This window comes from Dermacentor andersoni, chromosome 4 (assembly GCF_023375885.2).
Source record: "Dermacentor andersoni chromosome 4, qqDerAnde1_hic_scaffold, whole genome shotgun sequence".
Lineage (NCBI taxonomy): Eukaryota > Metazoa > Arthropoda > Arachnida > Ixodida > Ixodidae > Dermacentor > Dermacentor andersoni.
The window spans coordinates 204815958-204840945 of NC_092817.1; the positions used below are offsets into that span (position 1 = coordinate 204815958).

A 24988-nucleotide genomic window follows, 5' to 3' on the forward strand; every position below is an offset into this window, starting at 1 on the left:
AGACCGAATCTATGTGATTCTCTACCGTGTTCCAGTTCGTGATCATGCTCTGTGATCCGCTTGTGTCTGCCTCAGTATTCGTGTAGCGCTGTCTTGTACTGCTAGCCAGGTGTCCTCGTCCACAGCGCGCACAGTCGGGCGCCGCGTGAAACATTTTTTGTCTCCGTGGTTTTTAGCGCGCTAAGTTAATAGTTCAGTTATGGAAAACCAACTAGCCCAACAATTGACTCTTCTAGAACGCAAAAGCTCATGCGCTAGGCCGTCAGCGCAAGTGCGTCGCACCGGAAAGAAGCGAGGGGAAAAAAGAATGAAGGCGGGGCCAGTGAGGTGCGCGAGAAGCGTTTCTCGTGCTCCAGTATGGGAGAACGCAGGGAAGGAATTTCGCTTGCGTAAGCTAGACGGGGGCAAGTGGAGAGAGTGTTTCTCGTGGCCGTAGTGCTCGCCACCTGAAATCGTTACTTCACGGCACGGGAATATTTCTATGTTGGCTAATAACGAACCGATTTAAAAGAAAACTTTGCGACAGAACACTCCCTAGTGGACACGTAACAACTTCAAGCGTATAATCGAAATTTACGATGTAGCCTGGTGAGGGTTCCTTCGAAAAAATACATTTTTATACAATGTTTATTTTTCCTGAATTGTTCATTGCTTCTTTCCCAAATGTCTAAACAGCTTATTTTAATTCCTTTTATTATCTCTGGGATGGTTGGTCTACTGGATTATTGCTTGCCTACGTGTGTAGATTCTTTCCTTCTTTGGTTATCCCTACTGTTTGTAAGAACTGACAGTAGTGCCCCTACCTCTTCCATCACCGTCTATGCCGAACACGCCCTTCCTGCCATTATTTTAACTCTTGGGCTTCCCTTGACCAGCTATATGCACCAGCTCCTCCTCCGCGAATGAGCGTACGGTTGAGTGAACTATGCACACACGAACGCGCTGTCAAGGTAAATCGTTTTTGGCGTGCTGACAAGTAGCTTTATCGAAATGTTGGCTACAGCTGCATCCTTTGTTGCAACTATGTTGGTCCATGCTCATGTTCTTCTAACGCCTAAGTTACCACTTCGTTGTATTCTGTGATAGTCATTTGCTGCTGCTTTCTTTAGGATGGAAATTCACCAACACTTTTTGTTTCTCCTAACAGCAGCAAGCTTATCCTTGCAAAGCATTTGCGGTCAAGAACAACTTTCACCAGGAAAGAGTGCACGACGAGTTTCTGAAGAAAATAAAATTGCTTGTGTGACCTAAAAAACTTGACAACTGCATTTTTTCGCCTATTTGTATATATGATATACATTTCATTCATATCACAACGTGGAAAGCGTTTTACCTTTTCAGCTATGTAAATGCGTGGCCAGACAATTTTTTTTCACTAGTGACTCACCGCTGTTGCTATGAGCTGCCTTTATGATATTTGCATTCAATGATATGTGCTGTCGCGGACAAAAGTGCGGAGGATGCACGAGCGAAGAACGAATTGCATCGCGGCGCTGTCAGCCAGCCGCACTATCATCTGCGTTCAAGACCAGCGGAAACCATGGGTCACGTACGTACTTTCCGAACGCAGATGTTAGCGCGGCTGATCCCCGCTGATAGCGCAGCGATAAAATTTGGTTGACGTGTACTGGGTCACTCTTGTCTAGGATATAACATTCTCCAAACAAAGAACCTGCTCCTTAAAACGGGAAAGAGGAAACATCTGCATTTTAACGCTTGGAACTTATGGTACAGATTCAGCATACTACGTCTTCCGTTTTCGGTATAACTATTTCACCGGTTAAACCGTAAAGTGCACATTCAGCATACAGAGCCTTCCGCTTCCTATATACGAACGTACTGGTACTTCGTATTACGCTCTATATTTTACGGCTGTCTGTTCTACGGAAATGACCGGTCCTTATTTACGGAAAACTCTTCGCTTACAAATTACAAGCATATCTTGTAAGACCACGGAATTTTTTTTACAGTGTATCGTGACATCACGGGCCTCATTTAACAAATAATTCTTCGCTTTCTGTTCATGTGGCCGCTGGTAGTTAGCATCCACTGAGACGCAATTCACCTGTAATGTCGTACAACTTATATACCAATTTCTATCTACTCACTTTATCATTCCGGCTATCCCCTGAATCGATACGGCGATGCAAAAAATAGTTTACGAAATCAGCCCTCACAAAAAATGGTCCTGTGCCCTAAATTCCCTTCAGCGTCAGTGTGCGTGCGGAACAAGAGTGCATGAACTACAAGATCCTTAGCTTTTGACCATTATAATTATTCTTGCACATTATGACATCATACAGCAGCCTAAGTGATTGTTTTAAACACAAGGCTATGAGCTTACATGCTTGTGATAAGTTAATCATCACTACTGTGTTCTCATTTTGGAACCAGCACTCAGCCCCCATGGAGACATAGAGGCATCGGCGCTGTACTCGGCCGAAATACCACTGATAGCGATCGTCTGCCAGGGAGGCACTGGATGCAACAAGATGGTCTTGGAACACATCAAGAAACAGCTACCCGTGCTTGTCATCCAGGGTAGTGGAGGTGTTGCTGATCTGCTGGCACTCGCATACAACGAAATTGACAGACGGTGAGGAAAATTCTCTCAAGTGCAATACTGATTGTACGCGCAACATTCACGGAGGGAATAGACATGGGCGGGGCGTGAAGTCATCGCAGTGCAGCGAAGTACGGGAAATCGCTGTGTGTTTAACGAAAAGAGGTATAAAAATTTTGCTGTTTAGACGCTCTGTACCCCATATTACGGTATTTCTTTAGGACAATGTAATTTCTTTGTCACTGGTGTGTTTTGAAAATATTGCTGCTTGTTCTGAAACCTGCCTATTTCCACGGGTCTGTTATACCGTGTTCGACAACATTCTGGCGTCCTATGTGTGAAATATTCTTTGGCCAGTAAAATTAAAAGTGTAAAGTACCTGTCTTCCGGCGCTTCGGTACTCAGCATCGCATTCACGCCAAGAAAACAGACCAACTTGCCCGAATGAATATCTTAGTTGACAAGTCTGTCGTCTCGCCTAATGTCTTTCCATCCTCCCGGCGCCACCTACTTTACCCGGTCGTCGGAGAGGTGTGTGAGCGGGTTTTAGTCTCGTTTATGAAGCCATTATCTATTTTGCATTCCAGCTGGCGGGACCAACTAATGTTCCGGTGACCCACCGCACTCACTTTCCTCCGTTCGCATCTTCTCTTTCTTAAAATTTGTTAAAGCTGTCAGCTATAAATTAGTGCCTTGTCTTGCCTAGCAAGCAGACAATGTTACGCTGATGCCGCGCACTGTGGGAACCTACTTAAAGTGTATCATTTGACGCAGAGAGTACGTTATCAAATGTATTACCGATGAGACTTGCGCATTCTTCACTTCCGCTGTTAAGACTCACTAAAAAACCAGCAGAAGCAGACTGGCGCATAATCGAAGCAACCGGTGTTTAACCACTGTACTGTGGAGCGAACTTCCCCGAGGTCAGGAGCAGCAAACCACTTAATGCCTTCTAGAGTTGAACGCACGTGACAATAGCGCAACGACGACGTTTGAGAAAAATTGCGCAAACGTGCGCGCGGCACTCAACTAGACGCTCCGTCTTCTGTGTAAGCGAGAGCCAGGAAGACAGCTTTTCACGTCACCTCGAATGTATTCATATGATTGATATTGTAAGCCCTTGAAAAAACGCTTCACAGGGGCCTCATTTAAATGTTCAAGCTGCTCATCAAACTTGACTTTTATTGTCACAGAGTTGAAACTTCTGGGTAGTTTTGAAATATTAGTTAAATCCTAATCCATAATGCGCTTTTTCAGATACACAATTTTTAGTGCGTTTAATGCGGCTATCTGTCTATGTATTAAAATAGGAACATCGCGACAGGCAAGATCAAACGAAAGACACGCATACTGCTGACTTCCAACAGCTTTATTGACAAAACGCAGATCATGTAGTCATGTTGTCCCACCAAAACCTAATCAAGGTTTAAAAGGCGATAGGGTGTGTTAATGGGCTGAAATGAACTCATTGGTGTTGAGGGTCGCGCGACTTAGCGTGCGGTATTGTTTTTTTTTGTTTGTTTTGCGAATTGAGTTAATTTTTATAAAGTAATTACGCAGCATCTTAAGCAATGGCTTCAGCAAGAAACTACGTACATTATGGTTCTAGATGAAGTTTAAAAATAGCCGACTGAAGTGTCTGCAACTAAGTACCATTGATTCTTCAAGTACTTGCCCTTGAAGAAACCCTGCGAAATACAAAAGCAGCCACATCAAAGTATACCCTGAATTAGCAATGAGAAAAGGGCTCAGTATACTGTAGACATGGGCGACTTCAATGCAAAAGTATGGGAAAGACAGGCTGGCGAACAAGCGATTCGGAACTAAGGCATCGATTCTAGAAACACTAGAGGAGAAATGTTTGTAGAATTTGCGAAAAGCAATAAGCTCTGCATAATGAGAAGCTTCTTTAGAAGCGTAGCAACAGGAAATAGACCTGGAAAAGCCCTAATGGTGAAACAGGAAATGAAATAGATTTCATAATCCCTGCTGATGCCAGCATACTATAGTATGTAGAAGTGTTAGGCAAGGTAAAGTGCAGTGATCATAGGTTAGTCAGGCTTACGATTTCCTTCAATGTGAAGAGAGGAAAAGTAATATTAGTCAAGAAGAAACACAGCAACCTAAGCGCAGTAAGGGTCAAAGCAGGCCAAGTTAGGCTCGTGGTGGCCAACAAATATGCAGCTTTCGAACAGAGCGATGAACATGACATAGAACTAATTAATAAAACCGTAACTAGGCTGATTTCAGAAGCATCAATTGAAGTTGGAGGTAAGGCACCGAGTCAACCAGTACGTCAGCTCTCCCAAGTAGCAAGGGGTCTAATAAAGAATCGAGAAAGCATGAAATTGTCCCACTCAACAGATCAGATGGAATTCGCGGAACTGTCAAAACTGATCGACACGGAGAAAGTAAGGGATACTGAAAATGATAGCCTGAGAAAGACTGAGGGAGCAGTAACAAATAGAGGCCGCATGAAATCAGTGAGAAGAAAGCTTGGTATCCAATAAGCCAAGATTTGTGCACTGAAAAATAAGCAGGGTAATATCGTCATCAATTTCGAAGATATAGTAAAAGCAACGGAAGAATTCTGTACTGACCTTTACAATACCCAGAGCAGCCAGGCTACCTTAATTCGAAGTTGGGATGTACAGGATACGGAAGCGACTTCTATAAGTAGCGATGAATTTCCAACGGCCTTGTAGGACATCTTCAGGGGAAAAGCGGCATAAGAAGATGGCATAACTGCCAAGCGTATCAAAGATGGAGAAGATATTATGCTTGAAAACCTTGCCACCCTTTGTACGCAATGCCATATGACTTCAAGTATACCAGAGAGCTGGAATAATGCCAAATTATTCTAATTTGCAAGGAGCAGGATGTTAAAAATTTAAGAATTATAGTTATTCAAATTCAGAGTTGATGTTTAGCGCTCGTCCTGTCGTCTTCTCTGTCTTTGTGCCTGCTATTTTGCGCTAGTCTTTTGAATAATGATGACACACCAACTAGCCCAGCTTTCTGCCTTGATCGCTAAGAATTGTAGGCTCGATAACTTTCCTTCAGTATTGTACAAAACATTCACCAAGATATTTGCCAATAGAAAAAGGACAGAACTTGACCAGTCAACCAAGAGGACAGAATGGCTTCAGGAAGGAATACTCTACAATGGATCACATCTATGTCATTAATCAGGTTATCGAGAAATCCGCACAGTACAATAAGCCTTTCTCTATGGTTCTCATAGATTAAAAAATGCATTTGATTTAGTAGATGTACTAACAGTCGTAGAGGCATTGCGTAATCAAGGAGTACAGACCGCTTACGTAAATACCCTGTAAAATATCTACAGATATTCCACAGCCACCTTAATTCTACACAAGAAAGTAGGAAGATACCTATGATCAAAGGGGTCAGACAAAGAGACAATCTCCCATGGCATTCACTGCGTGCTTGGAAGAAGCAGTCAAGCTATTAAGCAGGGAATGATTAGGAGTGAGCATCGACGGGGAATACCTCAGCAACCTTCGGTTTGCCAGTCACGTTATTCTATTGAGCCACACTTCGGATGAGTTACAACAAATGATTGAGGACTTTAATAGGGAGAGTGTAAGAGTGGGGCTGAAGATTAATATCCAGAGGACAAAAATAATGATAAATAACCGGACAAGGAAACATGAGTTCGAGATCACAAGTCAGCCTCAAGAGTCTGTGAAGGAGTACGTTTACTCAGGCCAACTAATCACAGGCAACCCTGTTCATGAGAAGAAAATTTACAGAAGAATAAGAATGGGTTGGATCGCATACGGTAGACATCGTGAGCTCCTGAATGGGAGCTTACCGTTATCATTGAAAGGAAAGTGTACAATCAGTGCTTTTTATCGTTACTGACGTATGGGGCAGAGACTTGGAGACTGACAAAGAAGCTTGAGAAGAAGTTATAGACTGCGCAAAGAACGATGGAAGGAAAATTGCTCGGCATAACTTCAAGAGACATAGGGAGAGCAGTTTGGATAAAAGAGGAAACGGGTATAGACGATATTCTAATAAACATTAAGAGAAAAAAATGGCGCTGGGCATGTCATGTAAGGCGCAGATTAGATAACAGTTTCACCATTAGGGTGACAGAATGGGTGCCAAGAGAAGGGAAGCTCCGTAGAGGGCGGCAGAAGACTAGGTGGTGTGACGAAAGTAGGAAATTTGCGGGTGCTAGTTGGAATTGGTCGGCGCAGGACAGGAGTAATTGGAGATGGCAGGGAGTGGCCTTCGTTCTACAGCGGACATAAAATAGGCTGTCGATACTGTTTAATTGGATGATATATATATATATATATATATATATATATATATATATATATATATATATTGTAGCGGGTATTCAATATATATTCAATATATTTTCAATATACATTTCAATATATATTTGATTCGCTTACATACCGGGCCTTGTCATGGACACACTGGCCTGTCTAAGCTTGTTAATGAAGACCCGTGCACGGACTGGGCGCGGGCTTGGTATCAAGGGCTCGGGCTGGGCTCAGGCTTTATAACGCGGGCCCGGTCTGGGCCCGTGTTGTGCCCGGGTCTACGGGAGCTGCATGCAAGGTGGTTCAGCCAGCTTGCGAATGACTGTCAATCCATACATTTGCCTAAACTTCTTTGTTCTGACTTCAAGCGCTTCAAGCGCTTCGTGACTTTGCAAGCTGGTCATTTCAAGGAAATATTACGTTATAACTATTAAGGTCTACAATTTTAAAGTTGTCCTGCCGCAGGGTTTGAACACAGGACCTCCAGAAAGAAGCCCAGCATCAAAACCATTACACTACAGATGCACTGACAATTGAACCACTGCATTTAGGAGAATTGTGCGTATTCGCTGAGTATTGTGCGTTGTAGATATAATAAAAAGTACAAATTGCTTAAAATTTAGCCTAATGAAGGCAGATAAAGCATAATAAATGAGCCACAAGAACGTCTAAATTCAGAAGCATGAAGATTAGACTAACTCATTTATAATGCATTATTCCCTCGGTGGCTGAACCATTGCAGTTTCAGCGTTCTCTCTTTTCATTATTGTAGAAAACTAAAAATTCTATGTCGTGATCACACCACGCGAAGCAGAGTTACTGCACCTAATAGTGTGCCAGCTATAGAATCAACGCTTCGAATCACAAGAGAAACTGCATACCTTTTCCTTCTAGTGGCGTAACAATTTGGGATCCTGAATTCATTGAGAATGTCCTCAAGCCAGAAATAAACTCCCACATATGCCAGATGTTCCCGAAGTTTCGAGACAACGCCCTTTCAAGGAACTTGTTCAGGGACAAAATCGTCGAGTGTCTGCGCATTGCGAGTCAGGTAGGAAGTCTTACATTTTTCTTTATGTATTCGATCTTTACTGCTTTTTCCTTGTCATGGTGGAGACGAGGAAACACTGCCACAGAGAAAACAAATGCGCAAGAATGGCCATTCCTTGTTCAGTTGGAATCATTCGCCAAACTCAGGAAATAATGTTAACATTGCGTGTGCCCATTCCCGGGGTAGCGTTCCGGATTCCCAGGACTCCGCGAGTTCGTTAAATAATCGTCGTTGTGGTTTGGGATCAGGGAGTGTTTGGGATCAGGGTGCCGTGTTGCGCTTATTATCATAAGAGCAGCTTGAAGTTCATGAACTCCGTATCCACTGTTGTTTATTTGTTGTACGGGTAGTTTTTCTATTCAGGTTGAAAGCCTGTAGCATTGTGTCTACCTTGAAGTTTGGCCAGGATTTTATTATCAGTCTGCAGTTGTTTGTGGCGAAGATTCTTGATGGCAGTGGTATACGGGACTTGCTGTGTGTCAGATCAGTGAGGGCTCTGAGTAGAACCCAGGTCCTTGCAGTACTCACTGCTTTGTTTAGTGAGTTACGGAAGCGCTGCTAGTTGTATCGCGTGAGTATACTGCATCAAGACGGCATGTTGGGCCAGTTGGTGGGGATTCATAGTAAGGTTCGTTACAGCGCAACACAAGACAAGGACAAAAAAGAAATAAAACGACGACACGGTGCTGACTCTAAACTGATATTTGATTGAACGTATGTCTAACACATACATAGGTGCCAGTTTATAACCATGACATGCACGAAGCACAGAGATACATCGAGGCAACTGTGACCAGCTCACGCGTGATCAAAATTGACAAAGTTAACGCAGTTTCTTGTCATAGAGAACGATAGACGGTTAGCTAATATATACCTTGTCTTTAATCTTTATAGTTTAAGCCTCCGCGATTACCCTTGTCAATTGGCTTGCCTCTTTAAAAATGACAGTTTTTTTTTTTAAATAGGGGCGACAATCGCACGACTTGCAACGCTCCAGGAGATGAAGTGGCGCAACCACTTGAAGATATCGCTCATGCTCCCTAAGTCTAATATTCACATTGCACTTAGTTTGTCCCACCTACTCGCTACCACAAGATAATGGAATGTCACACAGAACTGGCACCTATATATACGTTAGACACATCATCAATAAAATATCAGTTGAGAGTCAGCGCCCTGTCGTCGTTTTATTCCTTCTTTTGTCCTTGTCTTGTGCCGCGCTGTAACGAACCTTACTATGTATCCCGTGACCTCTGTGGCTTATTGATTGGCTTGCTGCGTGCGTTCAGCTATATGAAGTCTGAACATGTGATTATGCTTCTGCCTGTGCCAGCGTTTTTTTAAGCTTAGGCTCGCTTCTAACTGTACAAGGTGCCTGTCTACGTATGGTATGCGAGTAGTAGTTGTGCGCTTGCTTGATTTTTTCGATGTAAGAGTGCAGACACAGCAACCATTCAGCTGTCGGCGTCTAAGCGGCGTCTTTTTCAGCTCCCTGTTTCGTAAATGCTTCGCGATCAGTCACCCTTATCTTGCGCTCCAGGATGCGGGGTTTGATATTTGAAGAGTAGTTTAAATGATATAATCATCCCTGCCTAGGGTTTCCATGAATGTGGACCAGTGACAGTTCTTCTCTTTCCTCACATAAGTGAGATCCGGGCAGGTGTTCCTGGTGGCGTTCGTCCTTATTCTGGTTGGTTGAACGGAGTTACAGATAGAGTACATCTCTGATTGGTGACGAGACGACCTCAGTTGGCACCTTGGGGACTTGCTGATGCGTATCTCCAGGCATTGTGTGGGGCCATTAAAATCGCCAAGTACCACCACTTCCCTAGATTCCCTACCTTCCCTAGATTGCATGTTTACGTTATGAGGTAATCTGAATCGTCCATTCTAGATTCAGGGAATGGAATATGACTCATTATCAATCAACTTTCTTGGCGGCGTTTCTGAGGATTGTTTTCTCCCAGGACATGAAGGGCCGTGGACGTTAGTGCGTGTTCTAGCCTCGTGACGGGCTTTGATACTAGGATTGCTGCAAGCGATCGTGTTGGTAGTCCATTTATGCATGGCAGCCCAAGATAGTAGGTGCGCAGTGCGTATCCTGCAATGCGACGATGTTTGGGAGAGAGAAGAGGCGTGGGTGGCGGTGTACTACCGCATATAGCTCCGCTTTTGTCGATACCCCAGGAAGTTTCGCTGACACATGGTTAGGGAGGGCCTAGAATGTTTGTGGTGGTCAATCTCGCTTGCGGACCCTATCTTTGGCGAACTTCGTAGGTTGGGTGTTCGGGTGAGCCCGTTTGGTGAGGTCTTTAGTGTTTAGAGCCAGCGGTAGTAATTCCTGGCTCCCCGTGCTGAACGATTTAAACGTCTCCTGCATGCGTTGTTTCATTTCAGATACAAGCAATTGTGTACGGCCCAGCAACATGTATTCCAGTTTTGCGTGGAAATCGTTTAGTGCCTGAGTAATCATGTTAGTCGTTTCAGCTCTAAGAGAGTTCCGCAGTGTAAGGAGGGCATCCTGAAACTGTTGTTTTGTGCAATAGTGTGTGTTTTAGCTAGGAAGTGCGGTGGAGCGGATATCTCATGTTGGTGTGGAGGCTGCGGAGCAGAGGAAGCCGCCGCGTCCACAATTTATTGGAGGTGGCCAACCCTAGTTCCGGTGGTCCCGGAGTGTGACACGTAGAATTGACAGCTCGGGAGGGCCACTTTAGCGTGTTCTAGCGATGTGCGTACGTGCACGTGGCGATTTCGCTCGGTGGCGCTGGGGCTGATTTTCACGCCGCTACAGCAGTAATTGGGATGGAGGAGATTTTGGACTGGGAGACCCTGCTGCTCAACTCTCCTTACTTGGAAGGGTCTGTCCAGTGGGCGCGGGTCTATTGGCGGGTGGTAATGCCGGTCTCTCTTGGCTGCGGGCTCTGTCTATTTTTGGGGACGAGGACGAAGCCTAGCTCGTGTGCTGTCTTTGGCTGCCAAGGTGCTCTCTTGGGACAGCTACCTGCTCCTGAAGTGGCTGCGCCTCGATGGAGACATCGATCGGTGTCCTTTGGGTGAGGCCATAAGTGGTGGCGACATGGCTTTGGTTCCCTTTCTTCACGTAATCTTCGTTTAGAGGTTTCTGGTTCTTTTTTTTTGCGAGGCATTTGGGGTTAGCGGCTGGGTGATGCATTTTTGTCGGGGCTGGTGATTACGCCCTTGTAAGCTTTGTCTAGTGGAGATACATAAGCTTTGATTCTATGTGGCTGCAGTCTTAGTTGTAGCGTCGTGAAGACGTGTACCTTTGTAGCAATGGTTTCGCCCGGCGTACTGGTAACTATACTGCTTTGTTCCGGTTGTATGCGCAAATGAGCTTGTTGCGTGTGTATGCATCCTGCTGCCAAGCTGATGGAGCGTGCCACCAAGTGTCTAGTCCATTAACTGAGGCTAAGACCTCCCCATTGTCCGAAAGCACCACATTTAAATCTGCAGGTAGTGCGGGTGGCCGTCGCGTTGCTTGATTCTTGGTCCTCACTGGTGTGGGTTTAGGGCTAGCTGAAACTGTCGGCTCGCGTGGTGAACCAACAACCATCGCCCAGGTCCCTAAGATATTCATTTGAGTCTGCAGCTTCCATGGCCGCGAAGTCTACGACTGGGACCGGCGACTCTATTTTAGACTAATGAAACGTGGCCAGAGTACGCCTAAATGTTGTGCGGCTTGGTTAGTGCTAGCAGGAGCCTGGCCAGTTACCCACAGTTGCGGCGTCTCCGGCACGGCGGCATTTCTGTCGCGGCTGTAGTCACCTCCGGGACTTAGGCTTCGCTGGGCGCTTCCCCAGCTCGTAAAAACGCGTCTCATAGGAACAGAAATCTTCTCCGGATTACGTTTAAATAGGGCGTAGCCGATGCGGGTCAATCCCTTCGTTCTTTTGATGCTGGGTGCAACAGTGCAGCGCCCGGAAAACATGTACGACGGTCAATGTTGGAGCGCATGCGAGGCGCGTCTGCACTCCTCTATACACGTCGGGTGTCGTGCTTAGAAGTACCTTGCGGTTTATGTTGACAAGGGGCCGTATAACGTAAAACTATTCCAATATGTTTTTATTCCAATTTTTTGACGTCAAATTTACGTAACCGCTGACGCAAGCATCGGGCAGTCACCCGCAGGTTTGTCTGAACAAACCAATCAAACGCTTTCCTCGTTCGTAGGAGGTCACTTTTGTTTGCGTGAAAAACGAATAACATTGCCCTGCACTGAGCGGCTTGTCTTATCTAATTGGCTCGCAAGAGGCGAGGAGCATGCTCAAGTGGAAAGGGATTCGATGGGGCCGAGCCACTGCACTGAATATCGATAACTGGATGAAGAGGGTGGTACCGGCGTCTGCGATTGGTCCGCTTTCTCTTACTTAGCTTGCGGTGGCTCGTCGACAATCGCGGTGGCATGAGACGGAAGCTTAAGAATGACGCTTAAACGGATCCTCAGCAACGAAGAGTTAGCAGAACGAGGTGATAAACGTGCCGAACGTTCCCTAAAATGTTACACGGCCACGCAAAATGTTTTATTACACGCCAATAAACCCATGCTCTGCGTTAGGGGCGAGTAGCCAGTGCCGGAGCGACCAGTGGCAGCCATCTTTTATTCTTTTCGAAACGGGGCAGCCTGCGGCTATTAGGAAGAACATTCAATTTTGTTCGGCATATTAATGCATATTATCGCGTACACGTCACTTTGACACGGTGAGTTATTGCGGCTTTGTGATGTCGCGTGAGAGGCAGGTGAAGTGGGTGCAGCCTGAAAACTTTTGACGAATAGCCGAGGGCTAATGGCAAAAAGGCGTAGAATCAGAAATAACTATTTTTGTTTTGTTCGGTCAAATTATGCATAATCAGTGTGTACACGTCATATCAGATGAGGAGCTATCACGGTTTTCGTGACGTCGCGTGACAGACAGGGGAAGTGGGGGTGGTCCTAAAAAGTTTTTGACCAATCGCGGTGGGCTGATTGCATAATTGGAATAGAAAAGTTTGGAATAGATTTACGTTATAGCGCCCATGTGCTAACGACAGCATTCCTGCCGCATTTCCGGCGCTTTTTCGAAAGTGGTCCCAACAAACATGACCGCTCGGTGGCATGGCGGTCACTCACACCGTTTTAGCACTTGTGCTCCCTTTCTACTCAGCTTTCTGACGACGCAGTTTCGCCACACATGCACTGACTGTGACGTCATATTTTACTATGAAGGCTCGTGGCGCGCTGGATGCTCTTCACGGTGCGCAGCAGCACAGGCCTACCGTGCTTGGTATCGATGTCCTTGCTTCACCTTTCAATCAAAACTGCAGTAATAAAGGACTGTGCACATTTGTGCACTGGTATTCGTAATTGTGCAACAGAGATGCTACTGCTTACTAGAAGACACGTATCATTTTCTTGTTATAGTCAAATCCTCTCAATGAGGAACCAGTAAGTTTTTTCCAAAGCACTTATGAGGCGCAACAATGGCGGCTGTGGACTTACAACCATGGGGAACATCATCTGGCCGCAATTGCGCATTCAAATTATGTTGAAAGCTACAAACGCATAAATAATAATAAGCTAAACAGGAACGCCTTCGTTTATGCTCTTCGCGTTCATTGTAATAATGGACTGTATATTAATTAGGAATGTGCACTAAGCGCCTACTTACAAGGTTGTGCAATCTGGCTATTCACGGGGATGCTACATCAATGCTACCATTAGCACTGTGTAATGAAATAAAAGTAGTGCGTCCTTTTAAGTGTACTTTAGTCCTCGTATTGCTAACTTCTCCAATGCATAATAAAATTTTTTCACGCGACGTCAGGCGTACCTCATGTGATTTTTTTTGCAGACTCAAGACCAAATGTACTTTACGGTCATTAACATTCAGCACCACCACAATAACCTACAGCACCTTGACGACATTCTCGTAAAAGCCGTATTTAAATGTAAGTACAAACTAAAGAAACTTGTTCTGAGAAATGCGTATTTCGACTGTACTTTGTAATTATATCTCTTACTCACGCGGACGCATCGCAACAGCACAAGTGCAGCACCACCAGGCTCACCAAATTAAAAAGGACCTGCTTCTCACACTCGATTGGAACTGCCCTCACGTAGCTATGACAAAGGTCTTTTCAAAGGACTTCGCTCAGCAGTATCAGGTAAAGTAGATTACCACTGTGTTCCGATCAGTGTCCGCACATATTCTTGGCACTTCCAATGACCAACTCACATAAGAGAACAAAGCTCATTAGACAGGCGATTCGTAAAGCGCGATACGAGCCAGAAGTAAAGTCACCTATACCCCGCCCAAAGAAGAACAATACTTTGTAAATGTTGCTGCTACTTGTTAATTGCTCGATGTATTGCAGATTGACCGGGAAGACTTCGAGTACGCATTACTGAAGCCAAAACGCGAAGAGTTCTTGCACATTTTTCTCAATCGAGGATTTCTAATTCACAAGTACTTGGACCCTAAAAGACTTCGGCAACTGTTTGCCAAGATACAGCATGAAGAGTTCTTTCGGACGGTTTGTTGGGAAGGAGCACTTGGACACAGCCTGGTTGGTCTCAAACGAATAAGTATTCTGTGACGTGCGCGGCTTTTCTGCCGGTATAGACGTGTTCGTAGTTAACCGGTGGACGTACTCAAGGCTTACGGATCTTGCGAAAGGCCTATATTGACTTCGTCTTCTTGCTGGAGTCAACACACAGTACATGAACATGCAGCGAAGTCTCACCATATATCTTCCAGCTTCTCACGATACCATTATACGTTACGTGTATAACCATGCACCATTATTTGCTCCTACTATGTGGTATAGTATAATCATCAAATGGGCCAGGGCGCATGTTTCTACCGTAAGCTGAGACACGCAAAAGAATGAGGTCAAACAAAAAGTACTCAGTACAAGTGCTAATGCAAAAATCATAATTTCATGGAAATGTCTTCATTTTTCTAAGAATACATGACATGGACATTAACCAGATACACAGAAGAGGAAACAGCAAGAAAAGCACTGCGAGCGCAGCCACAGATTGCGTAAACATAATAATCAAACCAACCAAGTAGTTCTTTATTTAAGTGCCCAGGGGAAACCCTAAAGCTTGAGGGCTGTGACACGTGTACAGTGACAAAAAATAACGCATGGGTACGGTATAAAAAAAAAAAGATATTGCAGCTTACGCGGCCTTGCTTATTCATAATGAAGTTTTCAGCGAAGCTGTCTTTTTTTCGAGTAGTTGAAGTTGATGTTTATTGTAGTTTCTGTTATTGTCTTCAAAACCCCTGTAGGTGTATTGCATCTAAACATACAGGACGTGGTCTTGTACCTCAAAGCTAACTTAAGAACTCTTATGGCCGAGAAAAACCAATGATATCACTCAGAAGCGATTGAGTTGGTGTACTTGCTTATCTTCATGCGGTGACGGCTTTTGACCAGCTAACAAATGTAAAATGTTATTGCTGTGTGCGAGACGTACCTGTATGGTTTTGAATGTACTGGAATGTTATAGTTGATTCTTTCTGCTGTGCATGCACCCGCGAAACCATGCGTAATATTATCGCATGCGCGACATGAAGTGCGTTGTAGTTTCTGGAAGGCATGCGGGCACCTGCGATTACGCTGGAACTTTCGACGACTCATGTGTAAAAGCCGAAGCGTTTGACCCGCCCGTGAAATTTTCGACGATCGCCGACTGTGTTCGCCGCTATCATTGTGCTTTGAGTGTAGACTGTCTTTCTGGGCTCAGGTTCACCCAATAAAGAGCTAGTTTCGCCACTTAGAGCTAGTTTCGCCACGCAAATAAGTTATTAATCATTAACGCACATGCATCATTTTGTGCCTTCTTCTACAGTAAAATGCAGCCATTCAATAAAAGCGTACGCAAATGAAGTACGAAAAAGAAAAACTTGAACTTCTGAAACTAGCACGGTAAAAATACATTCAGAAGAATACGGTGCAAAATATTCGTTAATAAATAAACAGATAAATGTCAAATTTCAGAATAGTTAAAGTATCGCAAAAGAACGAAAACCGAGCGTAATGACAACATAACAGAAGACTGTGAACATTTATGGACTTATATTTTTAAATCTGCAACAACGCTGTCACTGCTTCCTAAAATAAGCGTTTCACTTTTGTGTTTCAACCAAATCCTCTAGATGAGGAGCCAACCATTTTTTTGAAGCACGCACTAGACGAAACACAGCTGATAGATAATGCAGAATTGAAATAAACTAAAATATAAACGTGAAGCAAATTAAATGCTTAGGGAAGGTTAGACTTATCTGAATGCTTAAATAACCGGAAAGATGAAGCTCTCTTAACTTAATAGAAGCTTTGTCTGCAAGGGCGGTTTAGGCTACTCAAGCTGTTAGAACATGCATGGCATAACCATATGATATGGAGACGATAATGAAACCGGTAATGCCGATCCGTATGCCACAATATTTTGCCACGTTTCAAATATAAAACCATGCAAAACTGCCCTGCAGGGCAAATTAAAATTTTATCTGCCATCAACAACCGCTATCTGAAAGATATGGAGCAAAAGAGAACGCCAGTGCTGCTTTCTGACAAAATCAATCTTTCATGGATCAGACAGATGACTCACATACGAATATTGTAGAAATGGTTCATGTACCGTCATCATTTAACAAAAAAGAAAGATCCGTATCATGCTACCAGGGATCTTCATGCCTCAAAACGTGGTTAAAACATGGTCTTTGCGCGTGCACAAATTTTCGTTACTACAGCTCTCAAAAATCGGCAGAAACTTCATTGAAACGGACTTGAACTGGCTCATAGAGACAACGACCAGCCTGCGAGACTTTCTCAACCAGGAGGAGCTTTCCGCCAACAGTGCTGTAGGCACATACGTCAAGGTAAGACACTGCCAATCAAGCTATAATATGTTCGCCTGCTACCTGCACATAGGTGCCACCTTTGTTTGGAGGCCACGGAAGCCAGCAGAGACAGCTCCTTCATCCGGTATCTTCTCCAGTACATTAGTCCCATCAGTTTCAACTGCTGCCATACAGGACGCTTGAATTTGTCGAAACTTCTGCCCCGAGCACCGCTTTGATTTAGCCGGAGAGCTGAAATTTTGGCGAGTACGCATAGAAGCACAGCGGAATAAAGCACATATTTTTCACGAACGAGGAAAGCAAGAATAGGAGCACACAGCGCCACGTAGACATTGAGTTGTTTCTTTATTTTTTCGCTAAAAGACAATCGCAGCGATGTCGTGGCTAAATACAACTCTGAAGTGAAGCTGAAAACTAGCTAGAACCAGCAAGCCGGAGTTTGGAGCTGGTTCTACCCGCTGGATGCGGCGTTCAGCTTTGTTCTATGAACGATTCGGGACCCACCGGAGCTCATTACGAACGGTGCCGCTACTTTAAGCTGCAAAGTTTGATACAACCACTCATGGCCACAAAGGGTGGCTGCTGCTCAAACTAGCTTCCGTACGCGACTAAGCGTGTTACGCTGACAGGAATGGGCTTCTCGCTCATGTCCAAGCCATCAGGCACCTCTGCGAAGTTGGTACTGGATGGGAAGAAAGTTCACGCGCCTTTTTGTAAGGGCACTTGCACGCCTAACCGAAACAATCAGCTCATTAGAAAGAATACCATAAACCACAGCTAGGACCGTTCACCAGGCTTCTCCACATACGTGTCGACTTCGGTCTGCACAATAGAGGTGCTGCCAGAATACACCGTTTCGTTGCCAGTTGTGTACGCTCTCGTGACAGAACTGCGCAGTAATAAGCGGGGAGTCCTAGGCATTTCTGTGCGGCACCTGGTCTCGCGCCAACCTCTAGTCACGCACAGAATACTGATAATGATAGCGCGGGTGCTGTAGAGTGAGTATTCGTACACGATTAAGGGTGCTTTTGGCTTGTCCCATGGCGATCGCCCTTATGGTTAACCCCAAGCAATTCCAACCAATAAAGAAGCGTATGTCTGTTGAAGTAGGAGCAAATTGATAACGTTTGAGCTAGTTTTAATTTTCCCTCTCTTGAAAAATTAATGTGTGTATCCAATGAAAGAACAAGTAAGTCACCTATAGATAGGCTGGCAAAGAAGTGCATTGAGCGGTTTTTCAAACGAGAAACTTCATGCGAAAGAATAGTAGGGAAACTTTCCTTCATGCGGAGAAATGTAGGGAAACGACAAAAAACGGGACCTACGAAAACAAATTTCACAATAGGGGCTCATAAAATTTGCTGATGCGAATTGATCCTTGTTTTTTTTTTCTTTGCGAGAATGTGAGAATACGAGAATGTGCGTAATAAAGAAAATAATGCATGGGGCATCGTCACGGCTTGTCACCGTTGGCGCGTAGTCGACGATGGGGTATACAAGCCAGTTGGTCGTTCTGTACTCAGGTGAACACTGCGAAGGGGTGAGTCGGGAGAAAGAGAGAAAAAAATTTTTATCGACTGACAATGAAAAAAAGATGAAAAGAAACAAAAAACAGAAGAACACTAATACAAATGCACTTAATCTAGATCAATGATGAATACAAAAGAAATACAGCAAACAGTTAACAGTAAATGTAGAAATTAACACTACACAAAGCGCACTTAGCGGTGGTCAAAAGAGTTCAAAAGAAAACAAATGATGGCATACGCATGGCCGGGCATCACCAGCAAGTCCATAAAGCGTGAAGTCGACGGCTGAACTTTCCCGAAGAACGCTGGCACACCGGTGTAGTTGCGGTGGGTACGATTGCTGGGCTGGGTTTCCGGAGAGTGTAGGTCTGACGTCTCCCCCAGAGCAGGTTGAGATAACTTGAGGGGAACTACCTTCAGCTTCGTTGCAGACGCTGGTTTGCTGTCATCATCATCATCATCATCAGCCTGGTTACGCCCACTGCAGGGCAAAGGCCTCTCCCATACTTCTCCAATTGCCCCGGTCATGTGCTAATTGTGGCCATGTTGACCCTCCAAACTTCCTAATCTCATCTGCCCACCTAACTTTCTGTCGCCCCCTGCTACGCTTCCCTTCCCTCGGAATCCAGTCCGTAACCCTTAATGACCATCGGTTATCTTCCCTCCTCATTACATGTCCTGCCCATGCCCATTTCTTTTTCTTGATTTCAACTAAGATGTCATTAACGCGCGTTTGTTCCCTCACCCAATCTGCTCTTTTCTTATCCCTTAATGTTACACCTATCATTCTTCTTTCCATAGCCCGTTGCGTCGTCCTCAATTTAAGTAGAACCCTTTTCGTAAGCCTCCAGGTTTCTGCCCCGTACGTGAGTACTGGTAAGACACAGCTGTTATAAACTTTTCTCTTGAGGGATAATGGCAACCTGCTGTTCATGATCTCAGAATGCCTGCCAAACGCACCCCAGCCCATTCTTATTCTTCTGATTATTTCACTCTCATGATCCGGATCAGCAGTCACTACCTGTCCTAAGTAGATGTCCTAAGGTTTGCTGTCTCTTAGGCCAAATAGTAACTCGCACTTCAGACGTGGCTAGGCGGCCCAGGCGATACTGAACGGCACCAGTTCCTGGACGCTTTTAAGCAGATTGTAGGCTCATCTTCTAGACTGCCTAGCTCGGTCTAAAAGCTGCGCTTAAATAAATTCTCCTTTTCCTAGTTGTCTGTCTTGGGGAACGGCAGATATTGGTGACGATCCAATCAAGTTCTCCCAATTGGACTCAGCTGCTCCCAAGTTCTTGGCCGCACCCCCTTTATTTGGGGCGAGGGAACGGGTGATTCGCCCTAACATTTAGAGATCGCGCACTCGCATCGCACCGCACACACACACACCCTTGAGGCCGGGCGAGCCTCTATTGTTCGTTCACAAACAAAAGGGAAACGACGGCGGCCGGCCTTACGGCGCTGTCGGCACACATACACTGTCAGCAGTTCGTGGACACAGGATTGCAGAGACACTCCAGATATTTCGGAGTATTCTCACCCCCGACTTCTTAGTAAGCTTCTCAATACACGCGTGGGGCAGAGAATACACAGGGGTTTCTAGAAAAGGTTGGAGGACGCTTAAGCTTCGCCTTCAAGAGTGGAACGCGATAGCATTATCGCACCCCGTTCGCACCGCCTACCCAAATGCGCTACGCCAGCCAAACATCGCCATCGGCACAGATAGCCGGGCCCCGACGCGCCATGAAGGCGGACGCGATCATGGGGCGAGTGGCGCGCCACGTGTCGGGGCAGATCCGTACATTGCGAGGAGGGGGTCTTCTGTGTTTGCCGCAAGATGCCGCAAGAAATATAGCGGAAACGTACTTTGCTAATCGTGAAACTGTGACTTCTGTAACTTACATGGTCATAATTACCGATATACACCTCAGTATAACTTTCTACGGCACGTTTCTAAGGCAACACCGCATTCACTAGAGGTGATTTTGTGCCGTTTTGAAGGAACGAACTCGTGGTTGAGTGGTAGCGTCTCCGTCTCACACTCCGGAGACCCTGGTTCGATTCCTACCAGCCCATCTTGCAAGATGTTTTTTATTTAAGAAGTGCCTTCTGGGATTTATCGCTCATGGCCAACGCCGCCGACGCCGACGACACCGGCTTTTCTGCGACACGAGCTCCTTAACGCTGTCGCGTTAAAATGCTGTCGGGGCGTGACGGTCGCACCGACGATGCAGGGATTCCTACAAGTTGTCGGGGCGTCATGGTCGCGCCGACGACAAAAAGAATAATCTCTGAGCCGGCCTTCGACTTCTTTCGGCCGCTTGCCCGAGTGACTGGGAATAACCGTCTTTCCCGCCGGTCCCTATTTCGACGACTTTTGGCGCCCGTGGATCGGTGCTTCGCCGAATCGATTATTTGCGCGCCGTGAAAATGCCCCCTCCCCCCCCACACTTTCAGAATAATGTCCAATAATAGTCGCCTTCATGAGTGGCTTTTTCGAGAGAAAGAAAGGAGAAACACCGTTCCCTGTATACCAAAACCCTATACACACAATATTGAATGTGTACTATACCAAAAAAGAAGCTAGTCCAACAGCAAGCTACACGCCTATATACATACAACGCATAGATCTCCGACTTCAGAATAACCCTATATTCGACTCAAATAATTGGCTCCCACATTCGCGTCTGATGCATCTGTACGTAGCACGAAGGGCTGGTTTAAATTCAAGAATCGCAATATCGGATCTTTGGAGATGTGGCGTTTTACTTCCCGAAACCCTTCTTCGCATGCTGGTGTCCATTTCACAGAGTTGCTCCCTCATTCCCGGGTTAATTCCGTGAGGGGAGCGCTGACTTTGACGTAGTTCGGGATTAATTCTCATAGTACCCGGTCAATCCGGGGAAGGCACGTACTTACTGCTTTGTTGATGGGTGTGGTGCAGCTTCAATCTTGTGCAGCGTCTTCCCTAATGGTTGTATAGGACCCACTATGTTGACATCCACCCGTTTGAATGGGGTTTCAATTATGGGCACCCTTCTAAGTGGAACGCGTGGCACTCTGCCCTTTGGAACCCTGCGCTGGCAAATATCGCAAGAAGCGACAAATCTTTTCACAGCGGCCGTTGACGCCCGGCCAATAGAATTCCTCAGAATCCGGTCCTTAGTCTTCCGAGTGCCTAAGCGTCCAGCCAATAAACTTTCATGTGCTGTTTTTGACACCGCGTTTCAGTGGCACCTCGGCCCGACGAGCTGACGCACTGAACGTCCGTTCTTCTCCGTGTACCATCGATAAAGTAGCTACTTTTTCTGTTGGAATTCGACACTTCCCTTCTGATTTGAGCGTGTCTGGTTCCGGTTGATGCTAGCGAAACATTTCTTAAGCGCCTCACCACTTCTCTGCTTGCTCGCGTTTCCGCCCTTGCCTGGTAACTCTACCGCGGCCTCGGAAAGACTGGAATTTGGGAGGCGTTTATGGCTGCGCCTGGGCGCGGGTGATAGCTGCCACCACGGGCTCTTGTTGCATCTTGTCCTCACTGGTGTATTGTTCGGTCTCATATTTCGCAGCCTCCGGGTATCTTATGCCTTCTATATTTCCCGCAGTTAGGTAACATAGTGATTCTCGAATACATAGCGCTGTAAGGGGGCCCGTAAATTAGGGTCTGTAAATTTCAATCGGCGCCTGACGCTTCCACTGCTGTGCGTGAAACTCCTGTACATCTGCGTGCTGGTTGTTAGCTCTGCTCTCGCTGCTACCTCGAATAAGCTGAATCCTTAAGTGTAACAACAGTATTTCCCGTTCTACGGCTTCTTTCGCCGCCACTCGCTTCTTTTCTTTTTCTTCGCGCTCTAGCTCTCTCTTTTCCTCGCGCTCTCTTCGGGCAACTGCCTCTCCCTGCTGTTCCGCAGCCCATGCCCTCAGCTCAGCGCCCTGTAGGCCTAACTGTTTGTCCTATTATAACCACTTGTCGAACTCCTTTCTCTCCAAAACGCACTACACCTCCAAAACTTGTGCGCTCACAATTCGCATGCACGGGCATTCTACATTTAGTACTTATGTGTCGGTAGCGCTAATCGAGCAATTTCCACGATTTTTGTTCTTCGTTCACTGTGTTGATTTTTTGCGGAGCATCCTGTCAACGCGCGCCAGTTTAATGTCGCGGCTTGTCACCTGCTCGCCGTCAGCGCGAAATCGTCGACGGGGTTTACAGCTGGTTGGTCGTTCTGTACTCAAGTGAACACAGCGAAGGAGCAATAGGCGGGAGAAAGACAGAAAAAAATATTTATCCACTGACAATGATAAAAAGATTAAAAGAAATACAAAAAAACTCAAGAACGCTAACACACATGCACTTAAACTAGATCAATGATTAATATAGAACAAATAAAATGAACATTTAACAGTAACTGCAGAAATGAACACTACGTAAAATGCACTTAACGGCGGTCAACTAAACAGACTTCAAAAAAAAAAAAGAAATGATGGCATACGCATGGCCTGGCAGCAGCAGGAAGTCCATAAAGCGTGAGTCAACGGCAGAGCTTTCGCGAAGATCTCGTTGCGGCAAGCCGATCTCGTTGCGGTGAATGCGATTGCTGGGCTGGGTTTCCCGGGAGTCTAAGTATGACGTCTTCCCTCGAGCAGGTTGATCTAACTCGATGGGAACTAGCGTGAGCTTCGTTGCAGACGTTAGTTTGTCGTCTCTTACGCCAACTAGTAACTCGCAGTTCAGAAGCGGCTAGGCGGCCTAGTTGATAGTGGTCGGCACTAGCTCTTTGACGCTTTTCAGCAGATTGAGGGCTCAGCTTCTAGACTGCCTAGCTCGGTCTAACACCTGCGTTTATATACCTTCGCCCTTCCGTGGTTCCCTGTGTTGGGCAACGGCAGAAAGTGGTGACGATCCAATCAACTTCGCCCAATTGGATCCCGGCTGCACCCAAGGTCTTGGCCACGCCTCCATTAATTAGAGGCGAGGGAACGGGTGATTCGCCCCTTCATTTAGAGTTCGCGAACTCATATTGCACCACACACACACACACACCCCTGAGACCGTGGCGGGCCTCTATTGTTCGTTCACAAACACAAGAGAAACGATGGCGGTAGGCCATACGGCGCTGCCGGCACACATACACTGCAGCAGTTCGTGGACACTGGATTGACCCCGCCTTTTTAGTAAGCTTCTGAATGCACGCGCGGGGCAGAGATTGCACAGGGGTTGCTACAAAAAGCTGTCGGGGCGTCACGGTCGCGCAAACCATAAAAAGACAGCAATCTCTAAGCCTGCCTTCGAGTTCTTGCGGCCGCTTGCCGGAGTGGCTGGCAATATTCGTCTCTATTTCCACGACCTTTTGGCGCACGTTGATCGGTGCTTCACCGAATCGAATAACGCCGTACCCTGACAGGCATTCTTCGTCGACGCCCAACTGCTGAAGGTTTGGTTCAATTTAAACAATAAATCCTACGGAAGGCGGACGGGAAGACAAGCAAAAAGGGCTGTCTGGTATAGGTTTCTCTCGGACATTAATTCGTGCACACAGGTTCAGGAGCCTAGAGGGGCAGAAAATCCATTCGTAGACACAGATGGATGAAGAAGGAAACACGTTGGAACCCCACGCCGACGCTCTTGCTGAACACTTAAAGAGCATGTCTTATGCGATCCACTCTTAAGAATCGTTTCTGAAATACAAAGATGTAGAAGAACGTCAGCACTCGACCATAATAAACGTAGCCGAAACGAACCCTATAACCTTCTTTTCGGCACAGTTGAACTGAGAGCTTCCCTGACCCCATCTCAAAGCTCTGCACCGGACCCTGACAGAACTATATGCCATATGAATAAACACATTCACACAGACAGGCAAATCACGCTGCTCGCCTTTTAATGCTACATGAGCAGCTGCACATCTTCCATTCACACGGAAGGAAGCTATTGTCTTACCTGCATTGAAAAGGGTAAAGCGCCCGCCTCATTAACAAGTTATCGCCAGACAACACTAACAATTTTTTGTTGTAGGTTGTTTGAAAAAAATTATCAGCGCCTCCTACGTTTTCTCAAATCTAGGAAAGTGCTAAAAAAGTGCGCTTTATCTGCATCAGTGTGAATTTTGAGAACACCGGTCAACAACTGACTATCTCGTGCGTTACCATTTCGTGGTTCGATTACATTGAGTTAGAAAAAAAAGATTTTTGCATGAGGTTAGTTTGTCAATACCTTTAGTATGGCAGCAACTACTTAACGGCTCTCCACCCCGTATACCTACAGTTACAGGGCAATGGTGAAGTACATGACTTTCCCTGCAGGATGCGGCATCGGCTGAGCGGAAGGCTCTCGTCATCCTTTCGCTGTGGGCCGTCTTTACAAACCGTCGCAAGACGGCTGAAGTGCTGTGGAAAAACTGTGACCAGCCAATCCACTTGGCATTATTGGTGTCCATGACATACGAGAAGCTCACCGCGTACGTCTCAGAAGGCACCATCAAACAGGAGCTCCTAGACACGAGCAAGTGAGTGGCGCTACGCTGGCACGAGTTAAAGTGACTTTACTGCTCCTGGTGCAAGTACCAGCGTGCCGGTCTTTGCGCGCTCTAACTAGCTCCAAAACGAATGCACTGGTTGTGGTAGTACAAATATACTATCACAATACACAGTGGTGTTGTAGTACTAGCCCAAGGCAA

General features: G+C 45.9%; 1 protein-coding gene across 1 annotated transcript in view; it reads left to right on the forward strand.

Moving 5' to 3' along the window:
- LOC126538381 (transient receptor potential cation channel subfamily M member-like 2) overlaps positions 1-24988 on the forward strand; it is a 385593-nt gene that overhangs the window by 124343 nt on the left and 236262 nt on the right. The window contains exons 6-12 of the mRNA XM_072287697.1: positions 2421-2596; positions 7762-7918; positions 13765-13861; positions 13962-14077; positions 14288-14479; positions 16675-16803; positions 24615-24817. Coding sequence (XP_072143798.1) covers positions 2421-2596; positions 7762-7918; positions 13765-13861; positions 13962-14077; positions 14288-14479; positions 16675-16803; positions 24615-24817 — 1070 coding nt within the window. The remainder of the gene's footprint in view (positions 1-2420; positions 2597-7761; positions 7919-13764; positions 13862-13961; positions 14078-14287; positions 14480-16674; positions 16804-24614; positions 24818-24988) is intronic.